The 22658-nt window shown below is 34.6% G+C and overlaps 2 protein-coding genes across 12 annotated transcripts; one reads left to right on the plus strand and one right to left on the minus strand.

Annotated features, from left to right (window-relative positions):
* Positions 1-228: 228 nt before the first annotated feature.
* Positions 229-16000, minus strand: LOC129269339 (2-oxoglutarate and iron-dependent oxygenase domain-containing protein 3-like). 3 transcript variants are annotated; one of them, XR_010294874.1, is made up of 11 exons: positions 15761-15987; positions 14721-14932; positions 13478-13553; positions 13139-13181; positions 12284-12348; positions 5973-6032; positions 5328-5481; positions 4592-4715; positions 3736-3937; positions 971-3606; positions 229-358 (listed from the first exon to the last, which is right to left on the minus strand). XR_010294874.1 is itself a non-coding variant. In XM_054906833.2 (9 exons), the coding sequence occupies exons 1-9, from the start codon at positions 15886-15888 to the stop codon at positions 3798-3800; spliced, it is 1002 nt and encodes a 333-aa protein (XP_054762808.2). In that variant the 5' UTR covers positions 15889-16000; the 3' UTR covers positions 229-3797. The 3 variants fall into 3 exon arrangements, 1 of the variants encoding a protein (XP_054762808.2); XR_010294873.1 differs by having other exon boundaries at positions 229-364; positions 935-3937; XM_054906833.2 differs by having other exon boundaries at positions 229-3937; positions 15761-16000.
* On the plus strand, positions 15638-22414 carry LOC129269340 (probable thioredoxin-2). Of its 9 annotated transcripts, none has more exons than XR_010294875.1 (5): positions 15709-16317; positions 17465-17620; positions 18089-18238; positions 20341-21893; positions 22003-22414. XR_010294875.1 is itself a non-coding variant. In XM_064105645.1 (4 exons), exons 2-4 carry the CDS (start codon positions 17478-17480, stop codon positions 20576-20578), a joined length of 531 nt encoding a protein of 176 aa, XP_063961715.1. In that variant the 5' UTR covers positions 15638-15710; positions 17465-17477; the 3' UTR covers positions 20579-22414. The 9 variants fall into 9 exon arrangements, 6 of the variants coding, with proteins under 6 accessions (XP_063961715.1, XP_063961712.1, XP_063961717.1 ...); XR_010294876.1 differs by having other exon boundaries at positions 15713-16041; XR_010294877.1 differs by having other exon boundaries at positions 15715-15770.
* Positions 22415-22658: the final 244 nt, after the last annotated feature.

The raw sequence follows: 22658 nt of genomic DNA on the forward strand, positions 1-22658 counted from the left end.
CTTAAGAACATCAACTTGGGTGAACTTTGAAGCTCTATAGCAAAAAATCAAGCACATGGACCTATGTTAATTTTTGCATATTTTGAATATTAAGGTTCTAAAGTATCTATGTGCAAAGTTTGGTGAAAATGACATGGATTTCACTTTAACTGTGGAACGTCCTTAAGCCCACAAACCAGCAAAAATATGTGACGCCACAGATTACCAGGCAAGCAATAGCATGGAATATAATTTGTACTGATCATAATTTATTCATATCAAAATATACAAAATTAACAGTGAAACAAAACATTTTGATGTAAAATTTCAATGGATATCATGATTCTTCAACCCAAACATAGTCTTTCTTAAAGGTCAAGTCCACCTCAGAAAATGTTGATTTGAATCAATAGAGAAAAATCGGACAAGCATTATGCTGAATATTTCATCAAAATCGGATGTAAAATAAGAAAGTTATGACATTTTAAAGTTTCGCTTATTTTTTCACAAAATAGTTATATGCACAATTTAGTCACATGCAAACGAGAGAATCAATGTCCCTCACTATTTCTTTTTGTTTTATTGTTCGAATTATACATTATTACAAATTTTGCAGATTTGACAATGACCAACTTGACTGAACCAAAAATTATTAAACAATGGTAATTCGACATGTTCAGGGAGAAATAAAACTTTGTTTCACAGGACAATGAGAAAATTAGAATATTTCATATAATAAAATACAAAAGAAATAGTGAGTGATGTCATCAGTTCCCTCATTTGCATAACGACCGGGATGTGCATATAACTGTTTTGTGAAATTAAGCGAAACTTTAAAATGTCATAACTTTCTTATTTTGTTATGCTTGTTGGATATTTCTCTTTTTATTCAAATCAACTTTTTGTTGGGGTGGACTTGTCCTTTAATCATGTTTTTGACTAGTCAAATCAATACACATTAACAATGTAATTCGACCCTTAACAATTGCATGTATTGCACAATAATATTTGCATGACAAAAAGAAAAAAGATGGATAGTACCATCATCCACAATTTACTGGCAAAACAAGTGTAGATCAATAAATGTCAATTATACCTATACATAAACAATTAAAAAGATGTATTTTTGTCCATGTTTGTGATTGGTCAATTTAGTTCGAAGCCAACATGGTACACTGTATGAAATCTTCCATTTCATGAAACTACAAAATTTGTCAATTGAAAAAAAAAAAGTACACGCCCTAGTAAAGGACTTCTCCTCAATGTTAAAATAAACATATTTCTCAAGATTAGATTTTATAAGGGAAAAGACAAATATACTTCATTAAATGTACATACATGTATATTAAAAAAAAGTTTTACTTTCTCTCACTATCCTAAATTGTCCATATAAGGGAAACATAATGTACAGCATAAGTCAATGGAAAATAAAAGAGCTGTATAATGCACTTCCTCACAACCAATCTTAACTTTCATATGTAAATATGAGTAATCACAGGGAATGATGATTTTAAGAGAAAGGCTTTGTTACCATACAGATCTAATAATGGTAGAGTCTAGTCTGAAACCCAGGTACGCTGGAAATCATGAATGTGGATTAGCACACAATCATATTCAAGAGTATCACAACTACTTGGGGGAAAAAAACCAAACTACTCAACCTCACAAGAATGCTAAGCTTATTTTGCTTGTTTCTCAGCAAATACTTTCTTTTGGAATCATTTGGCTCATATTTTCAGATTCATGAATAGAGACACCTTGCTGGTAATTTTGTGAGTTCTGTCCGAATTCATTTCATGATTGTTATTCTGCAATCAGAAAATGGTACTCAGAGCTATCCAAAAAATCAAAACATGGAACACGTAAGTTACATAAGGCACATAAAGATAATGACGTCATTTCACATTGACACTATGCTGGCAGGCAAGATCGGTTTCCAAGCCATCTGTCAACAGTTTTTACCATTTCAAATACTAGCCACTAATTCATATCATCAAAAGGTCAGCAGAAAGTTCGTGATTTAATGAATGCACTAAACACGTCAGCTGAAGCCTGGATTAATAATAATAGTGCAACTTGGAATAGAGGATATCTAGCGGGTTCCTTGACATTTGCTCCGGTGACAACAAGCCAAATATAAAATCTAACCTCCAAAACTAAATAAACTTGAATCGTTATCTTCACATTATTCTAAACCAAAAACTCTATTACAATCCTAACTCTAAACCCTATACCCTCAGAGATATTAAGACCTGGGTAAATGTCGCAGGAGCAAATATTGTTTCCCCAGATAGATGATACCTATAACATACATTTTGGGGGAATTAATCACACTATCGATGATGGATAATAAGGCTATTCAAATTTCCTAACATAATATTTTGATTACAAAATGTTTGTCCATTTTTTTTCCCATAGGACATAATATGCACTGTAACTGACCAAAACACTGTTGACCTTACACAGCCCCTCAGAATGAGAACTCAATGAAAAGGAAGAATGAAACAAAGGGATAGTTACAATTAGGGAAATATCACCAGATTTCAAAAACATAAACAGGGGGTGATTAACAGCCAAAATATAACAGAAATATCAATAAAGCCAAAAATTCATTAAAAAAAATGAGCATCACCTTTAAATTGAAATATCATGCATAAAACTTGCTTTTAATTTATTAAACAGAAAATGGAGACATATATCAAGGTAAACGGTATATTGTCTACATATTAATTGTTACCTGGCCATCTAGGCTCCGTTCAGATGAAGAAATATGGCTAGACTTGTTTGCTCAGTGGCTAAATCACCTGATTTAAGACAAATTCGTTGGTTTGATTTATTTCTAAATCATATCAATGGCCCTAGACTCTACGACCCTCTGCCTCAGACACTCAGCATAGTTTGGAATGGATAAATGCAATTATGTATCATAGAGGGGTCACTCCTAGCAAATTTTGATATTTGAAGTAGGGAAAGGCCTAAGCTACACATGACTTTTGTCCAACTAAATTATGGTAAGCCACAAAGTCTTCAGATCATTTTAAAGCTGTCTTTTCAATTATCACCTGGAATGCCACTATATTAAACATTTCTGAATGAAAAGTACATTTTTAGTTTTTACCCAATATAATCTAGATTATCAGAAATACCACTTTTTGTTATATTTCAGCAATTATTTACGGAATCAAATTAAGCGCTCCATACTCTACTTTTTAATAAAACCATTTATCACTTCACAAACAGATTTAATATGAAACACCCCCTTGGTAAATTATTAATTTAATAGCCAGCTGCAAGTGCGCCAAGGAAGTCATTCACATGGCGATTAGTAATTTATAAATTATTGGATTATGAAGTGCTTATTTCTTTATACTGAGTGTTACTGCGATCAAACTGTGGCAAAAACATGTGCATGATATGTGCTCGTCAGAAATTTGAATTCTACATCCAAATATTTAATTATTGCTGTGATTGAAAAAATGTTTAAACCTACTTGGCCTACCATAGTCAATTCACTTTTTGGTGATGTGAATGAATTCATTATTTTTACTGATGCGATTGAATACAATTCAAAATCTCATTTGGCTTGTCATAGACAATTCATTAGTGAAGGCATTGGCAATGTGACTCCTGGGTCCTGTAACACAAAGGTTAGCGATTGATCGTACGCTTGATTTTCACGATTGATTGTACATTGTAGTCAATGGAATCAATCGTAAAAAATGTTCTACGATCATTGCTAAGTTTTGTGTTACGGGCCCCTGGTAATTTATTGCTTGCTTTGAGATGCTTGGTCACATGACTGATCAGGTGATTATATGTTAGCTGCCCATTTTAGGATACTGGATAGCATGTTTCTTGTCGCAGGTAAAAGAGACAGTGATGGCGTATCGCGTTCCACTTGAGACTTTCTCCACAAAATGGGTGTTCTCAGAGCCAGAGGTAAAGAATGACAAGCGACCTGGGTGATTAATGTATGAAAGGAATCATATTCAATATTAATGCACTTGCAGGCTTGCAACAATTCCAGCCTGGGCCCCATTGCATAAAAAGTTGAATACCATTATGGCAACTTTGCCATGCAACGGTAACTTGCATGGTATCCTTGATTTTGATTGGCTGTTGATCATCGTTACCATATTAGTTACCACTGGATAGCAAAGTTAACATAATAGTAACTTTTATGCAATTGGGCCCTGGTCATATATTATACTGGATCAAAACTATATATTTGATCAAAAAACTTCTCATAGAAACATCACTTCTAACAAGCAAGACAATTTATTAGCTAACATACAGAAGGATTCGTCCACTGATGGATTTTAACACATTGACAATTGATTAGTGCACATATGTGTATTCAGTTTAAATGAAAGTGCCATAAACAAAAGCAGATTGAAAATGTATGGACAATTTATTTTTTTATTCATTTATTCCTTCAGTGGGCAGACTCTCTTTCTGAACACTTCTAACCCACCCCCACCACCCCTTCACACTGATTACAAAAAAATAACATTTCATAATTTCTTGTAATGCCCCACAAAAATTGAGAATCCCAATCTAGTCAGAGTTTCCAAGCCAACATATTATGTATCAAAGTTGTTCAACACCTCACCTAATTTTGGTTCCACCGTTGAATTTGCTTTTTCATCAATGAAGACAAAGCGTCCTCCTTCAAAATCTACTCCATAGTTGGTCAGATAGAGCAAAGATGTGTAGTCAAATGTCTCATATGTTTTCTGTTTCAAAGAGGGAGAAGACAAACAATTACGGTCGGAAATTCAATTTTTTTAAAACAATTATTACAATTTTTCCAATTTTACATACATTACATTCCCAGGAAATACAACACAAAAATATAATGATTTATGTGTATATAAAGCAATCAACTATAAGTAAATTGGGATTACCATAATTAATCCTTTTAAACAGGCATGATATTCCCCTCTGAAAAAAAATGTGAAAAATAGCCAAGGGTCGCTAAGTCACCGCCGAAGTCCGAGGTGCCCCGTTCAGAGTTTAAGAGTTACAAGCTCTTGCATAGTAAAGAAATCGAAAGTGATTTTTCAAGGTGAGTCTGCATGATAGTTTTATCATTTGACTTAAAAGAGTAGTAAAACAGCATGAGAATGTTCTTGGGCAAAGGATTTCACGTTAAAATTTTTTTTAAATTAAATTATCTAAAAAATCGAAATTCCGATTTAAACCAGGAGAATATCATGTCTGTTTTAAAATAGACTTGCTTTTCAGCAGTTGTAATCAGAGTGGCCGGGGCGCTATTTCATTAACTGTATATCAATATGCCCCAGTGTAAAGATGAAAAATGCAAAATTTCAGCAATCATTTCTCACCTTATCAACATGTGAATGCCAGTATTCATCATGTATTGTTTTAGCTTTCTTGTTGTTCATCCTTGAGAAAAATGTTGGATGGGTCAGGTAGAGCTTCTGAGCCGGGATCTGGAACCGAGCTGCTATGGCCCTTTTTATCGTATCTGCTACTTTCCTGTGGTTAGGGGAGAAGTTGAAACCGACCATTTTATATGAGCAGTGTTGGTTGATCATATGATCATGTCAACTGCTGGTCCCTGTAAAACAAAGATTTGCAATGGATTGCAGATAGGAAAGCACCATTCCGATTGCTTCCTGGGCAGTATTTTGGACAAAATATGTATCCAATGATGTTCTGGATTTCATTTTAAAATCTCAATTTAGCGATAAGTGATTGATTACAAACTTTTATGTTGCATAGGATGATAAACTGAAATTTTTCTTCTTCATTTTTTTTCTCCAAATGAAATAAAACAAAGTTTAGAAATGAAAGCAAACTCCAGGTGTTTTAACTACGTAATTGCACTGAGAAGCATGAGGAAAGTGAAAAAAAAAAATAAAACCTGCAACTAATTAATAATTTTCAAAATGTAGAACAATTCAGAATAAAAAGCATCATAGCAAATGGATGAATTAAAGCAAACTCAATAAAACAACTCTTCATACCTGTATAGCTTGATATCCTCAGAAATAAAAACATTTCCTAGATTGTTGTGTTCAAGGTATCTGTGGACATAGGCAAAATGAGAGGGAGACAAAGGGAGAGGGGGAAGGAGATTGGAAGGGAGATCAGGGGGAGAGAAGGGGAAAGAAGGGTGATAGAGGGAGAAGGGAGTGAGAGAGATAGAGAGACTTAAATGTATTCAAATATGCCAATAGTCCAATACTATATATTTTTTTTAAAGGACAAGTCCACCCCAACAAAAAGTTGATTTAAATAAGATTAGAAAATATCCAACAAGCATAACACTAAAAATTTCTTCAAAATCGGATGTAAAATAAGAAAGTTATGACATTTTAAAATTTCGCTTAATTTAAGAAAATAGTTGTATGCACATCCTGTTCGGTATGCAAATGTGGAACCGATGATATCACTCACTCACTATTTCTTTTGTATTTTATCGTATGAAATATTCTTATTTTTGCCTCATTGTCCTGTAAAACAAAGTTTTATTTCTCCCTGAACATGTGGAATTACCATTGTTTAATATTTTATGGTTGAGTCAAGTTGATCCTTACTGTCAAATCTGTAAAAATTGAAATATTGTTTTATAATTCAAACATTACAAAACGATAAAAAAAATAGTGAGTGAGGGACATCATCGATTCTCTCATTTGCATTTGACTAAATTTTGCATAGGCATATATAACTATTTTGTGAAAAATAAGCGAAAACTTAAAATGTCATAACTTTCTAATTTTACATCCGATTTTGATGATATTTTCAGCATTATGCTTGTCTGATTTTTCTGTATTGATTTTCAACATTTTTCTGAGGTGGACGTGACCTTTAATTAAAATTCATGTCTTAAGTTTGTCAGTTTGTAATCATTACATGTTGCTGCGTCTGGCTAACTCTGGCAAGTTTTCAAAACAACTTTGATTAAAATGAGTACCTGCTGCATAAGATTAAGATATGTAATAAACTGGTTCGTGTGGAAATGAAAATAGAAATACAATTTAATTACCCAAGTGCATCTTAAAATCAGGGTGAAATTATTCATTACATTTCCAAAACAAATTTTTTCATGATTCTAGTCAGATATAGTTCATCTGAATTGTGATATCTTGTTTAAGACTTATTTGATGAATTTTTTGAGATTTGATATAGGTCAGTTTCAAAATTGAAACTTTACTTGAATGGCATCAATGAGACCCATCACTGTAAAACAACCAATAGAACTACAGAGTTCATTTTCTTTCTCCTGAAAGCAGAGATTTCCAGCTTTCAAATCATCCTCTACCAGAGTTCCTTGCATCATTTACTACCTTTCAAAAGAAAAGCCATTGATATTCAGAACAATTGAAAGCTGGTAAAAAGTTGCCTTTCTTCAACCAAGCAAAGCAGGATGCGCCATTGTTCATAGAAAATGGCGTGAATAAGGAATGAGGATTAATTGGCTCACAACTAAAGAATGAGACTTCCATGTATTTAGAGACTTTAAGGACGTTCCACAGTTATGTTTGTGCGCATCATGATCTGCGCATATTTTACACTGTGCGCGCTGACGTCACAATGGATGAACTTGTGATTTAATCAGCTGTAGGTATAATTATGTGAGCTGATTTTTCTCCTTATCTAAACTTACTGCAGATCTGATGTGTTATTTTATGAAGCTATAATAAACTGGAATTATTCCAGGGACCATTTTTTGTATTCCTCTTTTTGTATTCCTCTACAATTTCAAAATTGTTTCTCTGTAGTGCTGCAAAGTATGATGAATATGGCCCCGAGTATGAATAAATGGAAAAGTGGTTCGGAATTTTCCTCTCATAGATAATGCTTTTGGCGCGTTTTCTGGTGTTTTGAGAAGCAAATTTGCTCTAATAAGAGTGCTGACAGTTTGAAAACAAGCACATGAACCCACATTTTTTTATGATTGCACCTCTTAGGTATACCTTCCTCTACAACTTTGCAAAGTTTGGTGAACCTGACATGGGTTTTGAATAAAGTGCAGCATTTATTTTACTTCTCAAGTTTGTTATTGAAATTTGAAATTTTTGAGGTTGAGTATCTTTCCCGCAATTTCTAAGAACTGAGAGTGTTGTTAGACTTAAATGAGCGAACAATTGACAGCAGTATAGATAGATTACCCATCTTACGGATACAATTATTAATCATATTGCAAAATTTGATGAAATTTTCATGGATTTTGACTGAATAACAGGGCTTTAAACTCAATGTTGTGATCTCGTGAGGTCTAAAAATGCCAAATTCTTTTGGATGCGCACTTTTTAAGAACATCATCCATTTTTGGTCAACTTTTAAGCTCTATAGCAAAAAAATCACGCACATGGACCCATGTTAATTTTTGCATATTTGGAATATTCAGGTGCTAAAGTATCTATGTGCAAAGTATGATGAAAACGACATAGATTTTCAATGTTTGGGAGCAAGACTACGGCACCATTCGCATTTTAGACGGTATTTTGCTTGTTTTCGGCGCATTTTGGGCTGTTTCAAGCCAACTCGCAATACTTTGGACAATGATAATTTGAAAATGAGCACATGGACCCCAAAGTTTAAGTGTCTTAACTTCTTCAGAATATATTCCTCTACAAATCTAGAGAGTATGATGAAAATGACATGGATTTTGAATGTTTGGGAGCAGGACTAAGGAACCATTCGTATTTTAGACATTTTGGACGGTATTAGACTTTTTCCCGTTTTAGGCGCATTATCCCGGCGCATATAGACTGTTTCAAGCAAACTCGCAACACTTTGGACACTGATAGTTGAAAAACCAGCACATGGACCCCATATTTCTAATATTTCAATGTTTTCAGAATATATTATTTTACAAATCTAGAGAGTATGATGAAAATGACATGGATTTTGAATGTTTGGGAGCAGAACTACGGAACCATTCATATTTTTAGACAAAGGACGGTATTATCAGACTTTTACTTGTTTTCGGCGCATTTTGGGCTGTTTCAAGCCAACTCGCAACAGTTTAGACACTGATAGCTTAAAAACGAGCACATGGACCCCATGTTTTCAATATTTTAACGTCATCAGAATATATTCCTCTGTAAATCTAGAGAGTATGATGAAAATGACATGGATTTTGAATGTTTAGGAGCAAAACTACGGAACTATTCGCATTTTAGACGGTATTATTAGACTTTTGCACGTTTTCGGCGCATATAACATGTATAAGGTGCATTTCAATATTTTCAAGCCAACTCGCAACACTTTGGACACTGACAGTTTAAAAGCAAGCACATGGACCCTATATTTTTAATATTTTAATGTCTTTAGAATATATTCCTCGACAAATCTAGAGAGTATGATGAAAATGACATGGATTTTTAATGTTTGGGAGCAAATTATCGAACCATTTGCATTATATAGGGTATTAAGAGACTTTTGCATGTTTTCGGCGCTTTTTAGGCGATTTTCAAGCCAACTTGCAACACTTGGGACACCAATAGTTTAAAAACGAGCACATGGACCCCATATTTTTAATATTTCAATGTTTTCAGAATATATTATTTTACAAATCTAGAGAGTATGATGAAAATGACATGGATTTTGAATGTTTGGGAGCAGAACTACGGAACCATTCATATTTTTAGACAAAGGACGGTATTATCAGACTTTTACTTGTTTTCGGCGCATTTTGGGCTGTTTCAAGCCAACTCGCATCATTTCGAACACTGATAGTTAAAAAACGAGCACATGGACCCCATATTTTTATTAGTTGAACAACTTTAGAATATATTCCTCTACAAATTTAGAGATAATGATGAAGATGACATGGATTTTGAATGTTTGGGAGCGAAAATACGGGAACCATTCGCATTTTAGACGGTATTATTAGACTTTTGCATGTTTAAGTCGCATTTAGGAGGATTTCAAGCCGTCTCGCAACACTTTGGACACTTATAGTTAAAAAAGGAGCACATGGACCCCATATTTTTAATAGTTTAACGGCTTTAGAATACATTCCTCTACAAATCTAGAGATTATGATGAAGATGACATGGATTTTGAATGTTTGGGAGCGAAATACAGGAACGATTCGCCTTATAGACGGTATTATTAGACTTTTGCACGTTTTCGGCGCATTTAGGCGATTTTCAAGCCAACTCGCATCATTTCGAACACTGAGTTAAAAAACGAGCACATGGACCCCATATTTTTAATATTTTAACGGCTTTAGAATATATTCCTCTACAAATTTAGAGATTATGACGAAAATGACATGGATTTTGAATGTTTGGGAGCAAAAATACGGGAACCATTCGCATTTTAGACGGTATTATTAGACTTTTGCACGTTTTCGGCGCATTTTAGGCGATTTTCAAGCCAACTCGCAACAATTTGGACACTTTTAGTTGAAAAACGAGCACATGGACCCCATATTTTTAACTTCCCAACATCTTCCATATACATTCCTCTACAGTTTAGCCGAATTTGATAAAAATGACATGGATTTTGAAAAAAGTGCAGCTTATGAGATGCTTTTTAAATTTTTGAGTAGATTCACGTCTTTGAAGATTTGTTTTTTCCGAATTTTTGCACCATTCTTGCCAAATGAGGGCGCTGCTGACTCCAAATAGACATAGTTTTACCAATTAAAATACTTTCTCCTACTTTGGTATATACTAAGTTACACATCCTGAAAGTTTTATGAAGTTTGATGCGATATTGAGATAGTAAAGATGATTTAAACTCATTTGGTGAATTCGTGAGGTCTAAGAGAGGCATAATTCTCATGATTGCGCAACATTTCATATCATTCAAACACGGCAACTTTGAAGTCCCATAGAAAAACAAGTGGAATGCCTCTGGCCGTCTCACCTGCATCACGCGATTCAATATAGCAGCAGTGCTGATTTTGAAAACTACTATAACTCGCACAAGATGTTCAGTGATACTTGGTTACTCGTATTTCCACGTTTTATGAATTAGACCAATACACTTATAGAGATATGATGGCAATTCAACAAATACCCCCAACGTGGCCAAAGTTCTTTGACCTTACATGACCTTTGACCTTGATCATGTGACCTGAAACTCGCACAGGATGTTCAGTGATACTTGATTACTCTTATGTCCAAGTTTTATGAACTAGACCAACACACTTTCAAATTTATGGCTGTAATTCAACAAATACCCCAATTTGGCCAAAGTTCATTGACCCTAAATGACCTTTGACCTTGATCATGTGACCTGAAACTTGCACAGGATGTTCAGTAATACTTGATTACTATTATGTCCAAGTTTCATGAATCAGATCCATAAACTTTCAAAGTTATGATGGTAATTCAACAGATACCCCCAATTCGGCCAAAGTTCATTGACCCTAAATGACCTTTGACCTTGGTCATGTGTCGTGAAACTCATGCAGGATGTTCAGTGATACTTGATTAACCTTATGTATAAGTTTCATGAACTAGGTCCATATATTTTCTAATTTATGATGACATTTCAAAAACTTAACCTTAGGTTAAGATTTTGATGTTGATTCCCCCAACATGGTCTAAGTTCATTGACCCTAAATGACCTTTGACCTTGGTCATGTGACATGAAACTCAGGCAGGATGTTCAGTAATACTTGATTAACCTTATGGCCAAGTTTCATCAACTAGGTCCATATACTTTCTAAGTTATGCTGTCATTTCAAAAACTTAACCTCAGGTTAAGATTTGGTGTTGACGCCGCCGCCGCCGTCGGAAAAGCGGCGCCTATAGTCTCACTCTGCTATGCAGGTGAGACAAAAACAAGCGGATGAACCTATATTATTTTTTGCATTTTCATAATGCATAGATACCAAAGTAACTCTCTGCAAAATTTGGTGAAAATGACATGGACTTCATTTTAACTGTGGAACGTCCTTAATAGGAGGCAAATAGGTGTTTCATACATATTGCAAATACAAATAAAGCCATTCTAAAGGTGACTAATCTGTTAGAATGTGGAAGAATTCTAATGTAATACCTTTCTATACAAACAAAAAATCAACTAATCCCATCATTTTTTTCATCATGATATACCTGACATTTTCATTGACTTGAAGGTCATTGTGAAAGAAGTCAAAGTTGTTCATCAATTTAGGTTTGGTGCTGTTCCAATACACAATCTCAATGCCTCTCCCCTAGTCTAAAATTCAGAATGTGCAGCATGGTAACATTACCTTTTGTTACATATGGCAAGATTTTCAGTTATCATAAGAGACCATAGCTTAAATTTTTGGGGGTGCTGTACCTCTCTCAAACTATGATTTATAAATGAAATGAGTATAGACTTACTGATAGATATTGATAAAAGAATCTCCTTTTGATAAGGCACCAGAATGAAGGTCAAGAATAGATGCCTGAAGAGAGAAAAAAAAACATAGTAATGCTTCTAAATAATTCTAAAGAAATCAAATGATATCTATAAATGCTAAATAAAACCCTAGCTTTAGCATGACTGTGAAAGTAGATACCCCGTAAGTACACAGTAACCCATAAGCATTAATGATAGCAAATGTGAATTTCCTTGTTCTCTGCTGAGAGGGAAAAGTGAGATGATAAACTTTAGAATTTTATGTCAAGTACCCGTTTTTTTTTTTTTGGGGGGGGGGGTTAAGAAAGAAAAAAAAAATTTCGAATAAAACTAAATGTGAGAAAGACAGAAAGGTAACTTTTCAGAATAAGGAAGAATTAGGGCCTCAAAGAACAAGGTTAACTACTAGACTGATCCAAGTCGATAATTTCAAATAAACTGACCAAAATCAATCATTCCAATATTCTAAAAATGTAACAGATACTTCGCTACAAAAGCAATTGTTGCTCTCAATGCTGACCATGACAAGAATGCAACGGTGAACCAAATACCCGTAGATTGGTATTTTGGTAACCTGAAAGTTCAGTCTAAATACATATTGTCATATATATATATACACACATTCCGAATCTTAACAGCATTGCAAACAATTCTACATTGAATGCCTGGCACTTTTATTAAAGAATAATTGGAATAATATAATAGTATGCAGACTCTTTGATTCCTTATTAATGTAAGTGCGATCTCACTAATATTGAAACTAGAATTTTCATTATATAAGAAAGATGACAAATAAAATCAAATATATATCAAATAAATATTCAATATTCACTCACCCCTCCATTAGACCCTCCATATGATAATCCTTTCTTAGCAACTCTGTTAATGAACAAAATATAATACAGAGAACAATATAGGTATCTAATACAAGGAATGAAATAAAATTAGAGTACATACAAGAGAAGGGGTATAGAAAAAGGAGGAAGAAAGAGAGACAGACAGCTAGAGGATAGACAGACAGAAAGAGAATGGGAGTGTGTAGATAACTTGAAAAATAGATATACTATAGATACGGTATCCATAATAAATGATATTATCATGCATTTACACGATCAGCTCATATTATTTTTAGACTTCTGTTTAAACACGGCATTGAATCAATGATTTATACTTACTCTACTAGCTGTCTAGCTTCTTTTTCTGAAATAATAGTATCCATGACACCTCGTCCACATACCTTTGGAGCACATTCTGTTAAAGGGGGAAAAAAAAGAGAAATGCTAAAACTAGGATGAGTTATACTCCTAGACGTTTGATTGTATTTCATGGAATTGTGAGAAACGATAAAGAGATCATGGCCTGTAACACAAAGGTTAGCAATTAATCGCAGATTTGAAAGAACAGTTAATTTGTTCCTAGTAAGTCTATGGAACAAAATTTGCATGCAATCATGATCTTGATGGGCCATTTCATTCAGCGATTAATCGCTATTAAAAATTTCTATCACGAGGGCCCATATCATTGCAAAATATATAATTTAGAAGAAATGTACATGGATAAGTTTAACTCGTATCTTAATTTATTTGTTGAAGCATATTAATATTGGAGAGCAGCAAGTAAAGTGCGTAGAGCATTTCTAATTGATTATGTGCAATATAATGCTGGAGCCAGGCTAGCCTATATCCCTTACAAATGCCCTAACTTTTCAGAGCAGAACAAAATATAGTTCCAACATCTCTATCTAAGTGCTATCTATTCTGAGCCAATCTGCACATGAATTTGCTAATGGTAATGTACAGAATGCTTAACGGTAATTAAAGAAATTATTACTTTTGTTCCCAAAAATATGATAATAAATTATATGTCACACTCTCCTTAATATAAGTTCCCGACTTGCCTCAGGAAAAGTTCCAAATTCTCAAAAGGTTTACAGAAATAATTTACAAATATTATTTACAGAAATAATAAAAAGTACTCTAAAAATAATGAGTTACCCACATGAACTCTTAAAGTGATTGGTTAACATTGGTTTGACTTTAAAAAAATCTGAGCTAGAAGGTCACACTTGTCACCTGTGTCTGTGATATATTACAAAAATGAAGCCCAGAAAAAAATTGTGTTCGAAAATAATTATTTAGTGCTTCAAAAATTGAAATATAAAGTGACCGGAAACACCATCTTAATTTCATCCCATACACTTATGTGTACTATTTAGGTGTCTACAAGATGCCTACTTACAAAATCGGGGTTTGCCTTGCAGTTTAAACTTTTCATTCTCTATACTGGTTGTTTTCAGGGTTTATTAGTTCTAATACATGCACTTGTACACATGTTTCATATTGGTTTGAGAATTTTTTAAATCGGCTGCTCACAAAGTTAAACAATACCTTTAAACAGTGGACCATGTTATCTGTTTACCTGGAAAACTTGTCCTGTCTGCCTCAAAATCGTCCGAACACTTGACGTAGATGAATTTAGCAGGTAGAGTCTCGGTCTGCTTGGCAAATGGTTTCAAGGCACTCTGTTCTTGGCCAAAGTAAAGATGAGCCCCTACCAGAAGCGCCCCAATGGTTGAGAGCCTGATGAGAATCCTACGACCAGTAGACCTGTACTTGGATCGAGGATCATTCCTGAATGTAAACAATTGAAGAAAAAAAAGTAGCCTCAGAGTTTATCAATTTGTCAATCATCTAAGGACTACAAATACACTGATGGTACTTCGTAATGTGAATATCAGCAGCCACAACATCTAACATACCGTACATACAGTATGTCTGCTAAAAAACACCCTTGTTAAACTCTAAATATGATGTATAGCCATCCATCCAGGATGATATACATGATATAGTAATACTTAACCTTGGTTTTACAGACTTTCTCAGTATCTCAGTAAAATCAGTATTTTACTGCAACTACTGTCATTTACCTTTAGGGCTAGATCCGCCCGATATAAATCTCTGGCTGTCAAGGGCGGAAATCTCTCCCCAAAGGTAGGGGGCCAGTGCCAGGAAAATTTTGACAAGCAAAGGGAAAAAAAGAGGCATGCCAAAAAAGAAAGAAAAAAGGTTATCACCCCAAATGTAAGGTCATTTCGACCAAAATAAATTTGATAAGCAGAAAAATAAAGCCAAGGTATTATCACCCCCCAATTAATAAGGTTATCTCATCCAAGGCAAAATACATGTTTTATTTCGATTTTGAATGATGTATTTCTACTTCTTTCCATCATAAAAGACCAAAAATAGTAGGGGGATATTGTGTCCCCCCTACTATTTTGGGTAGGGGGACGCGTCCCCCCTGGCCTGGGATTTCCGCCAATGTCGGCTGTTCACTCGGAGGTGGAGCGGAGCCCCGCGCGCCCCCGGCCGCCCTGCAGACCAACAATAAACTAGACACGAAATCAATCAGGTGGGGCAATGGTTGAGTTCTGCCAACATGGTACGGCAGTCTATACTCGCCTTTTATCTTGTAATTCTCCTTGCGCATCTACATCAGGATTCAAATATTTTTCATTCGAATCATTTTTCTTTTTTCCCTTTGGGTCTTGTTGCTTTTTGGAGCTCACTTTCCGCTTTTCAGCAGGCATTATTGACTTCTGTCTTAGTTTAGTTCCCCTGGCTTGGCTTAGGCTTTTCCACTGCTCTTTCGAGCTAGCTAGCTGTCGAGATGAGACGTGTGATCTAGCTAGGCACTGCACTGATATGATAAGCATGATCAAATTCAAATATCGAATACACGTGTACGTATGTACTACATTTATGGACTGGTACTTTACGTAAATATAGACTGGATTTAAGTCTATACAGTTACCTATATTGCATAATCACTAGCTAGCCTCAGTGTGGCTGTGGTCAATGTGAGTTGGATCTGAGACTGAGAAAGATTTGCTTTCAAAAACTTCTTCTAAACATCTTTTTCTAGATCTAGACTAAAATTAATCTTCGAATTAGTCTTTGGACTGGGCTCTCAGTGAAATATTAGAAGAACAACCAGAACTAGGAACTTAATAATAAAGGTAGATTCGATTCTGACTTAAAATTAAAAGTTGTTAATCTGTTAATCATGTTAATGTTAATTGTTAATGACTTTAGTTGAATTGTCACAGCATATACTATAGCCATAAAAGCGCAGCTAGCCATACTAGTTTTATATTATACAAATATGCAATGACACTCGAGGATCTGGCTAGATGGCCCTCGGGAGAATAGTACTATGTGATGTTCCTTCGATGCGAATAGTTTTACTTTTAGCCTGTTCCGAGAATGGTCATTGTATATTTGTTTTATAAATATATCCCTTCCACTCATATATATTCTTCGTTGATAACCGACTTTTACAGCGAAATGATGTTTAATAAGTCGATATAGAACAATCATTGAGAAAATAATAAGCCTTGCCGTATGGATCGTCTGTTCAGCGAGCGCACCTGGTTAGTGCAGCTCGCCGAAAGTGTTCCGTGGCATGCAGTGGAGAGTACCGTTGGGCATAGCAGCGCTTTGCTCGCACAGCTCGCGAATCGAGGTAGGGGGGGTCAAAAAAACGTATAGTTCACTTTTTCCCTAGGGAAAAAATGGACTGCGTGACGTCAGCAAGGAAAATCATAAATGAACTATTTCATGGCAAACGTTTTTCGTAGTAAAACTATTCTTTTTCTCCTTGTGTACACTCTCAATACAACAATCTTAATATTAATAATCTTAATAATATAGCCTATACGCCTAGGCCGGGAGTAGGATAGCCCAGGCCCAATTAACGTATATTATTAACTTAAGGAGGGGAATATAGCTAGGCATGCACTCCATTGCACTACCACTGGCACTAAACTGTTTTGTTAGCACTGTCATGGTCATCTTCTGTAGTGAAGCAGCAGTTCTGTCAATAATTTGCGGGTTAACGTCGGTCTTACTTAGTCTTAGATCTACATGTCTAACGACGTTATTCGTTAATAATTTGAGTTTAAAATTATGCTCAGTCTTTTCTGATTCTGATGAGTGATAATAGAATCGTCTCTAGGGCCTACCTAAATCACAAACTGAACTGGTATTCATTGATAGCCAAATGTAGATCTAGATGTACAGAAACTGGATAATTTCTACCCTTCACTATAAGTTTCTTTTTTTTTTGGGTGATAATTGTCTGCATTTTGTAATACAACCTTACAGGACAATTTGAAGAATGGCAGCGAGACTGTTCCTGAACAGAGGGCTAGTAATGAGACCAACAGCTTGGACCTTTGCAAGAAAGGCTTCTCAGGGACCAGGACCAATGATACTTGGTCTCAAACCTGCATCAATAGCACCCACTGTACAGAGGTCGAGGTATTTGTAGTGCCATGTACTGTAGATTACCATGTAACCCATTTATGTGTTGTAATTATTGTTTTATTTAAGGGCCTATTTCTGAAACATAAGTTAGAAGTAAAGCAAGCATTGTTCTTTATTCTGAAATTTTGTAATTTTGGAGTTTAAAATTACATACAGGCCTAGACGTCTACTTCTTGATTGAAAGGTAAAGCAACCAGAGTGAATGTAACTTATTGAATTATTTATTGATTATAATTCAAACTTCATCCTGCCAAAGTAATAGGGCCATATGACTCTGAGATTTATACCTATAGATTTTGAGTTTGATATTCTCATTAAAAAAAAAAAAATCTTTCAATATGATTCAAATCATTTTCAAATAGAGCTTACAAACTGTAACAGGATATCAATTACAATGTGAGTTGTGTTGTAAGTTGTATATTTTTTTATAGGGGTCTATTAATATCTATCAACCCTGTACAGATTTCCTCAGATTCTTGTCAATTCCTCAGCGCCATTTCACAACAGCAGCCGTCTACTTGATGAGAATAACTTCATCATCCAAGATAGGGATGACTTCCAGAAGAAGGTTCTTGAGAGTGAATCTGTGGTCATTGTCGACTTCCATGCAGAGTAAGCATCCTGGGGAGGGAATATATGCATAATTCAGTTTTCATGGGAGTAGGCAGCAGTTGCTGCACCATGGCATACATGCTGTTGTACAGATAAGATGGTGTGGGTTATGATCCCACCGCTGCCACATTGTAATACTTAGGATGCGACTCTTCAAATATTAGAATCTCTTGAAAGAATAAATGATGAAATTTGAATGATACCACAATTAGTTTCTTGGACCATTTAAAAGTTACACCATTAAGTAGGCACAACAGTAAGAGGCTCCCGACTTTGCAAGTGGTGAAGTGAACATCCAACAATGTTGAATAATATTTTTGGATCATTGTTGCTCAGTGATGCATGGTATCAAAGTATCCTTCAGTTTTTTATTTTTATTTATTTATTTATTTATTCGTTTCTGCATATCATGACAATGTACATAGTGTGACCATCACAAAATTGAATACATTAAATTTTAAATAATAATAATGTATAATTATGATCATTTACATAACTGATTATACCAAGGTTGCAGACATGCAGTGGTATGACAATATAAGCAGATGCTTGAGCTGTTGTCACACCTTTGGATATATGAAATACATACATACATAAATATAAAAGAATACTAAAAATTAAAAACTAATGATTACACACACAAACAAAAAATTTAACGTGCCACAACTATTTGCAAGTATTTACAAGGAGTGTGTGAGGTGTAATAATAATTGAAATTATATCAATCTTTAAGTTTAAGATGTACAGTACAACAAAAATGTGTGTCTTACTAAAAAGTTACATCTTAGAGACAATTATGCGTTTTTTCGCACTTTTGAAGGAATGCACTGATAATATATTCCTAGTACTAGTAGGTAGGGAATTCCAAACATCAGGTCCATAATGTCTGATAGATTTGTGAGCCAACAGCGTGTGAGGGTTATACAAATGCATATTAGATGCTTGTCTTGTGTCGTAGGTATGGATAGCATTATTTTGTTGAAACATAGTGGAAATTGGAAAAGCAGGTAGGTAACATTTTGGCATTAAATCGATACATAAAAAGGGAAGTTTGAAGAAAATGGGCATCATCAACAGTAAGACATTGCAGCTTTATAAAGAGAGGGTGTGTATGATCACGGTAACCAACTTCAGCACAAATACGAATTGCTTTCTTCTGCAACAAAAGAATTGGGTTTGTGACACTCGTCGATGTTGCCCAAAGAATATTGCAATATGACACATAAGGTAGAATAAGAGTATTGTACAACATGTAAAGTATTTTATAAGGTACAAGGTACTTAACTTTATACAGAATACCTATATTTCGAGAAATTGGTTTACTGATGTGTTTCAAGTGATCATTCCAGTTAAGTTGATCATTGATGTAGACCCCAAGGAACCTCGTAGACATCTTTCTTTCCAACAAAGCATTGTCAAGTTTCAATCTTAAATCATGGTCAGCACATGACTTCCTGCCTTTAAAGTGTATATAATTATTAGTCTTTTTAACATTCAGTGATAACACATTACTTCGAAACCAATTAGATAGTTTCGGAAGTTCGACATTAATGGTGTTTTCTAAGATATCAATATCACGGTGTGATAGGAAAACACTTGTGTCATCAGCAAATAATATATAATTCAATGTGTTTGATACCAAACAAATATAGATGTAAATCAGAAATAACAATGGACCCAATATAGAACCTTGCGGTACACCGCACCTCAAAACTGATATACCAGAATTAGAATAGTTATAGCATGTGTATTGTCTTCTATTTGAAAGATAACTAGTGAACCAATTTAGGGCAATGCCCCTTACTCCATAATGTTGGAGTTTATAAAGCAGTATTGAATGGTCAAGGGTGTCAAATGCCTTGGTCAGGTCCATAAATACACCAATAACGTGCTCACGATTAGCCAGAGAACTAGATACATAGTCATAAAATTAATAATGAGTTGTGCTTTTAGGACATCAAACTTTTATCATGACTCAATTATTTGGTTTCTGCACACTCAACATGGAAGTTGAGGGTTAGGGTTTAGGTCATTTTAAAATGATATAGTTATGTTTTCCTGTTCCTGATGCACCATGTACAATTATCATTATCCACCCACAGATGGTGCAACCCCTGCAAGGCTCTTGCTCCAGTCCTTGACACAGTCCTGCAGAACACCAAGGGTCAGGTCAAGCTTGCCAAGGTCGACATTGATGAACTCCAAGACCTCGCCATTGGCTTTGGAGTGGACTCCGTCCCCACAGTGATGGCCTTTAAGGGGGGTCAGAAGGTGTCTAAGTTCATTGGATATCAGAGCCAGGACAAGGTGGAGGCTTTTGTAGAAAAACTACTCACATGAGAAAGGACATCCATTGAGACTGGCTTTCATGAACTGGTAAAATTCTCTTTGACAATTGAAGAAGAGACAATTATCTTGACTTATACTATTATAGGTGATTTTGCAAGATTGTGATGGGAAAGTTATAATTTTTCCAAAGAGCGGATTATGAACATTAGTCAAATTTGATTCAGGGTTCTGTATACTCAGTATTTATAGATTATAAAATGAAGACTATTCTTGAAAATTAAAGAAATTACTGACAAATATTTGAAAAAGACAAGCTCAAGAGATGATCTGAACTATTTTTTATCAAAGTAGATATTCAAGAGTTAGATGTGTACAAAGTTCATGGTGTTATGTCATCTGGAAATAAGACAAAATGGGTTTACACCAAGTAGTTATAAACTTTACCAGCTTTCCATTGTGAATGGCCCTATTCTTATCTTAACCCTAAAAAATGTATATTCATGTTTGCCAAAATTTGGATACAAAATATTTCATGTGGAATTTCAATAAAAACATTGCTTTAATTGATGCTCTGCTTATAGTTTTACTGATTAAAACAACAAATTGCATGCTGTCTATATGACACATGTGTAGCTGACAAATTTTAAAGACAAAATGTTGGATAAAAAAAATTAAAATGATTGAAAGATAATGTGAAATTGATTTTTTACATGGTAATTTCTTAAGTGGATTTGGTAACTAATACAAAAGGGAATTTCTACACCAAAAGTAGACATATTTTGATCTCATTGGTTCAGAGCAAAAAAAATATGTTTCCATGCATAATTTATAAATAAGTAACTAGTAGCATCATCAATGAAGTGGCATAATCGTGCAAAATAAAATTTAAAAAATGTTGATTACATGTATGTGACAGGCATCATGCATACAGATTTGTGTCTCAGTTGACAGCTGAGATGGAAGCCTGGGACAGAGTCAAATTGAGATGAAAGGTCCCAATTAGTTTTATAACAGATCTGGAGTCCGTGATTTGTAACAGATTTTTTCCTTTATTTACTTTGTGGATGAGACTAACCTTGCACAAAACTCGTATGCAGTCAGTGTGCTGATGCCATTGAACAGAACATGTATCTTTATTATTACAATTTATATGACACCTAGATAGATCCTTGTGATTTGATTGGTTGTTCAATATCGTTCATTCAGCCCATTTTGCAATGACGTCATCAACCGTGCAATTTTGGATCCAGACGGTTTTGTCCATTGCATGCGCGCACCGAGACTGCTGCAGGCACCAGCAGTGCGCATGTTGTAATGACGTAACAATCAACAGACCTGACGGACCGAACTCGCACTGCATGAGCATGTTTTTTTTTTTAGGTGTCATGTAAACCAAATAATGAATTTTTTTCATTTTTGCAATGGACAGAATACTTCATTCGGTGAAAGATGAAATAATGATCCATTGAACTCAGCTACACCTCTTTGAATGGATCATTTCATCTTTTACCTCATGAAGTATTCTGTCCATTGCACTCATAAACATTCATTATTTGTATACAAGTGGATTTGAAAAAAAAATCAAAATTCCTTTGATTCAGTGCCAGTGTAATTTACCATCTACTTCAGATGGATCATATATATAGTGTTGAATATGTTGAAGTGGGACTTTTACTGTTTCATGAGCAATGACTATTTACCAGTGATATTTCCAGAAATTTCTTTTTTTTTCAGTCCGACATGTCCAGTTCTGTTGTTAAATTTTATGGTAAATAGACTCAATTTTGTTTGAAGAAAATCTCTATCACTTGCCCTACACATAACCTGTATGAGAATCTGCTTCAAGCAAATGCTAGATAATGATTAAAATCTATTCACTATTTTATACATTTTTATTGTGAGCATATTTCTATAAAGATTTCTGTAAAGAATTCATATGTTGATTCTATTTGTCTATGATATGATTTCTGTATGATATTTTTCAGATGATGAATACCTAAACTCCATTCTTTTCACATTATTTGCAAGGTGTTAGATGAATTGGTATGCTTTACTGTTATGATGATAGTGTATTATTGGTATGAAAACAGCATTAATGTAAGACATTTAGGTTTGATGACACTTTTAAAAG

The sequence above is a fragment of the Lytechinus pictus genome, chromosome 10, assembly GCF_037042905.1.
Source record: "Lytechinus pictus isolate F3 Inbred chromosome 10, Lp3.0, whole genome shotgun sequence".
NCBI lineage: Eukaryota > Metazoa > Echinodermata > Echinoidea > Temnopleuroida > Toxopneustidae > Lytechinus > Lytechinus pictus.

Excerpts from the sequence above, each read along its gene's own strand:
- LOC129269340 (XM_064105645.1), top strand. The coding sequence starts at position 17,478 with ATGGCAGCGAGACTGTTCCTGAACAGAGGGCTAGTAATGAGACCAACA. Across the intron at positions 17,621-18,088 it reads CCCACTGTACAGAGGTCGAG|ATTTCCTCAGATTCTTGTCA; the intron begins GTATTTGTAGTG and ends AACCCTGTACAG. Across the intron at positions 18,239-20,340 it reads ATTGTCGACTTCCATGCAGA|ATGGTGCAACCCCTGCAAGG; the intron begins GTAAGCATCCTG and ends ATCCACCCACAG.
- LOC129269339 (XM_054906833.2), bottom strand. The coding sequence starts at position 15,888 with ATGCCTGCTGAAAAGCGGAAAGTGAGCTCCAAAAAGCAACAAGACCCA. Across the intron at positions 13,554-14,720 it reads AGACAGGACAAGTTTTCCAG|AATGTGCTCCAAAGGTATGT; the intron begins GTAAACAGATAA and ends CCCCTTTAACAG. Across the intron at positions 3,938-4,591 it reads AACGGTGGAACCAAAATTAG|GTCGCTTGTCATTCTTTACC; the intron begins GTGAGGTGTTGA and ends TTAATCACCCAG.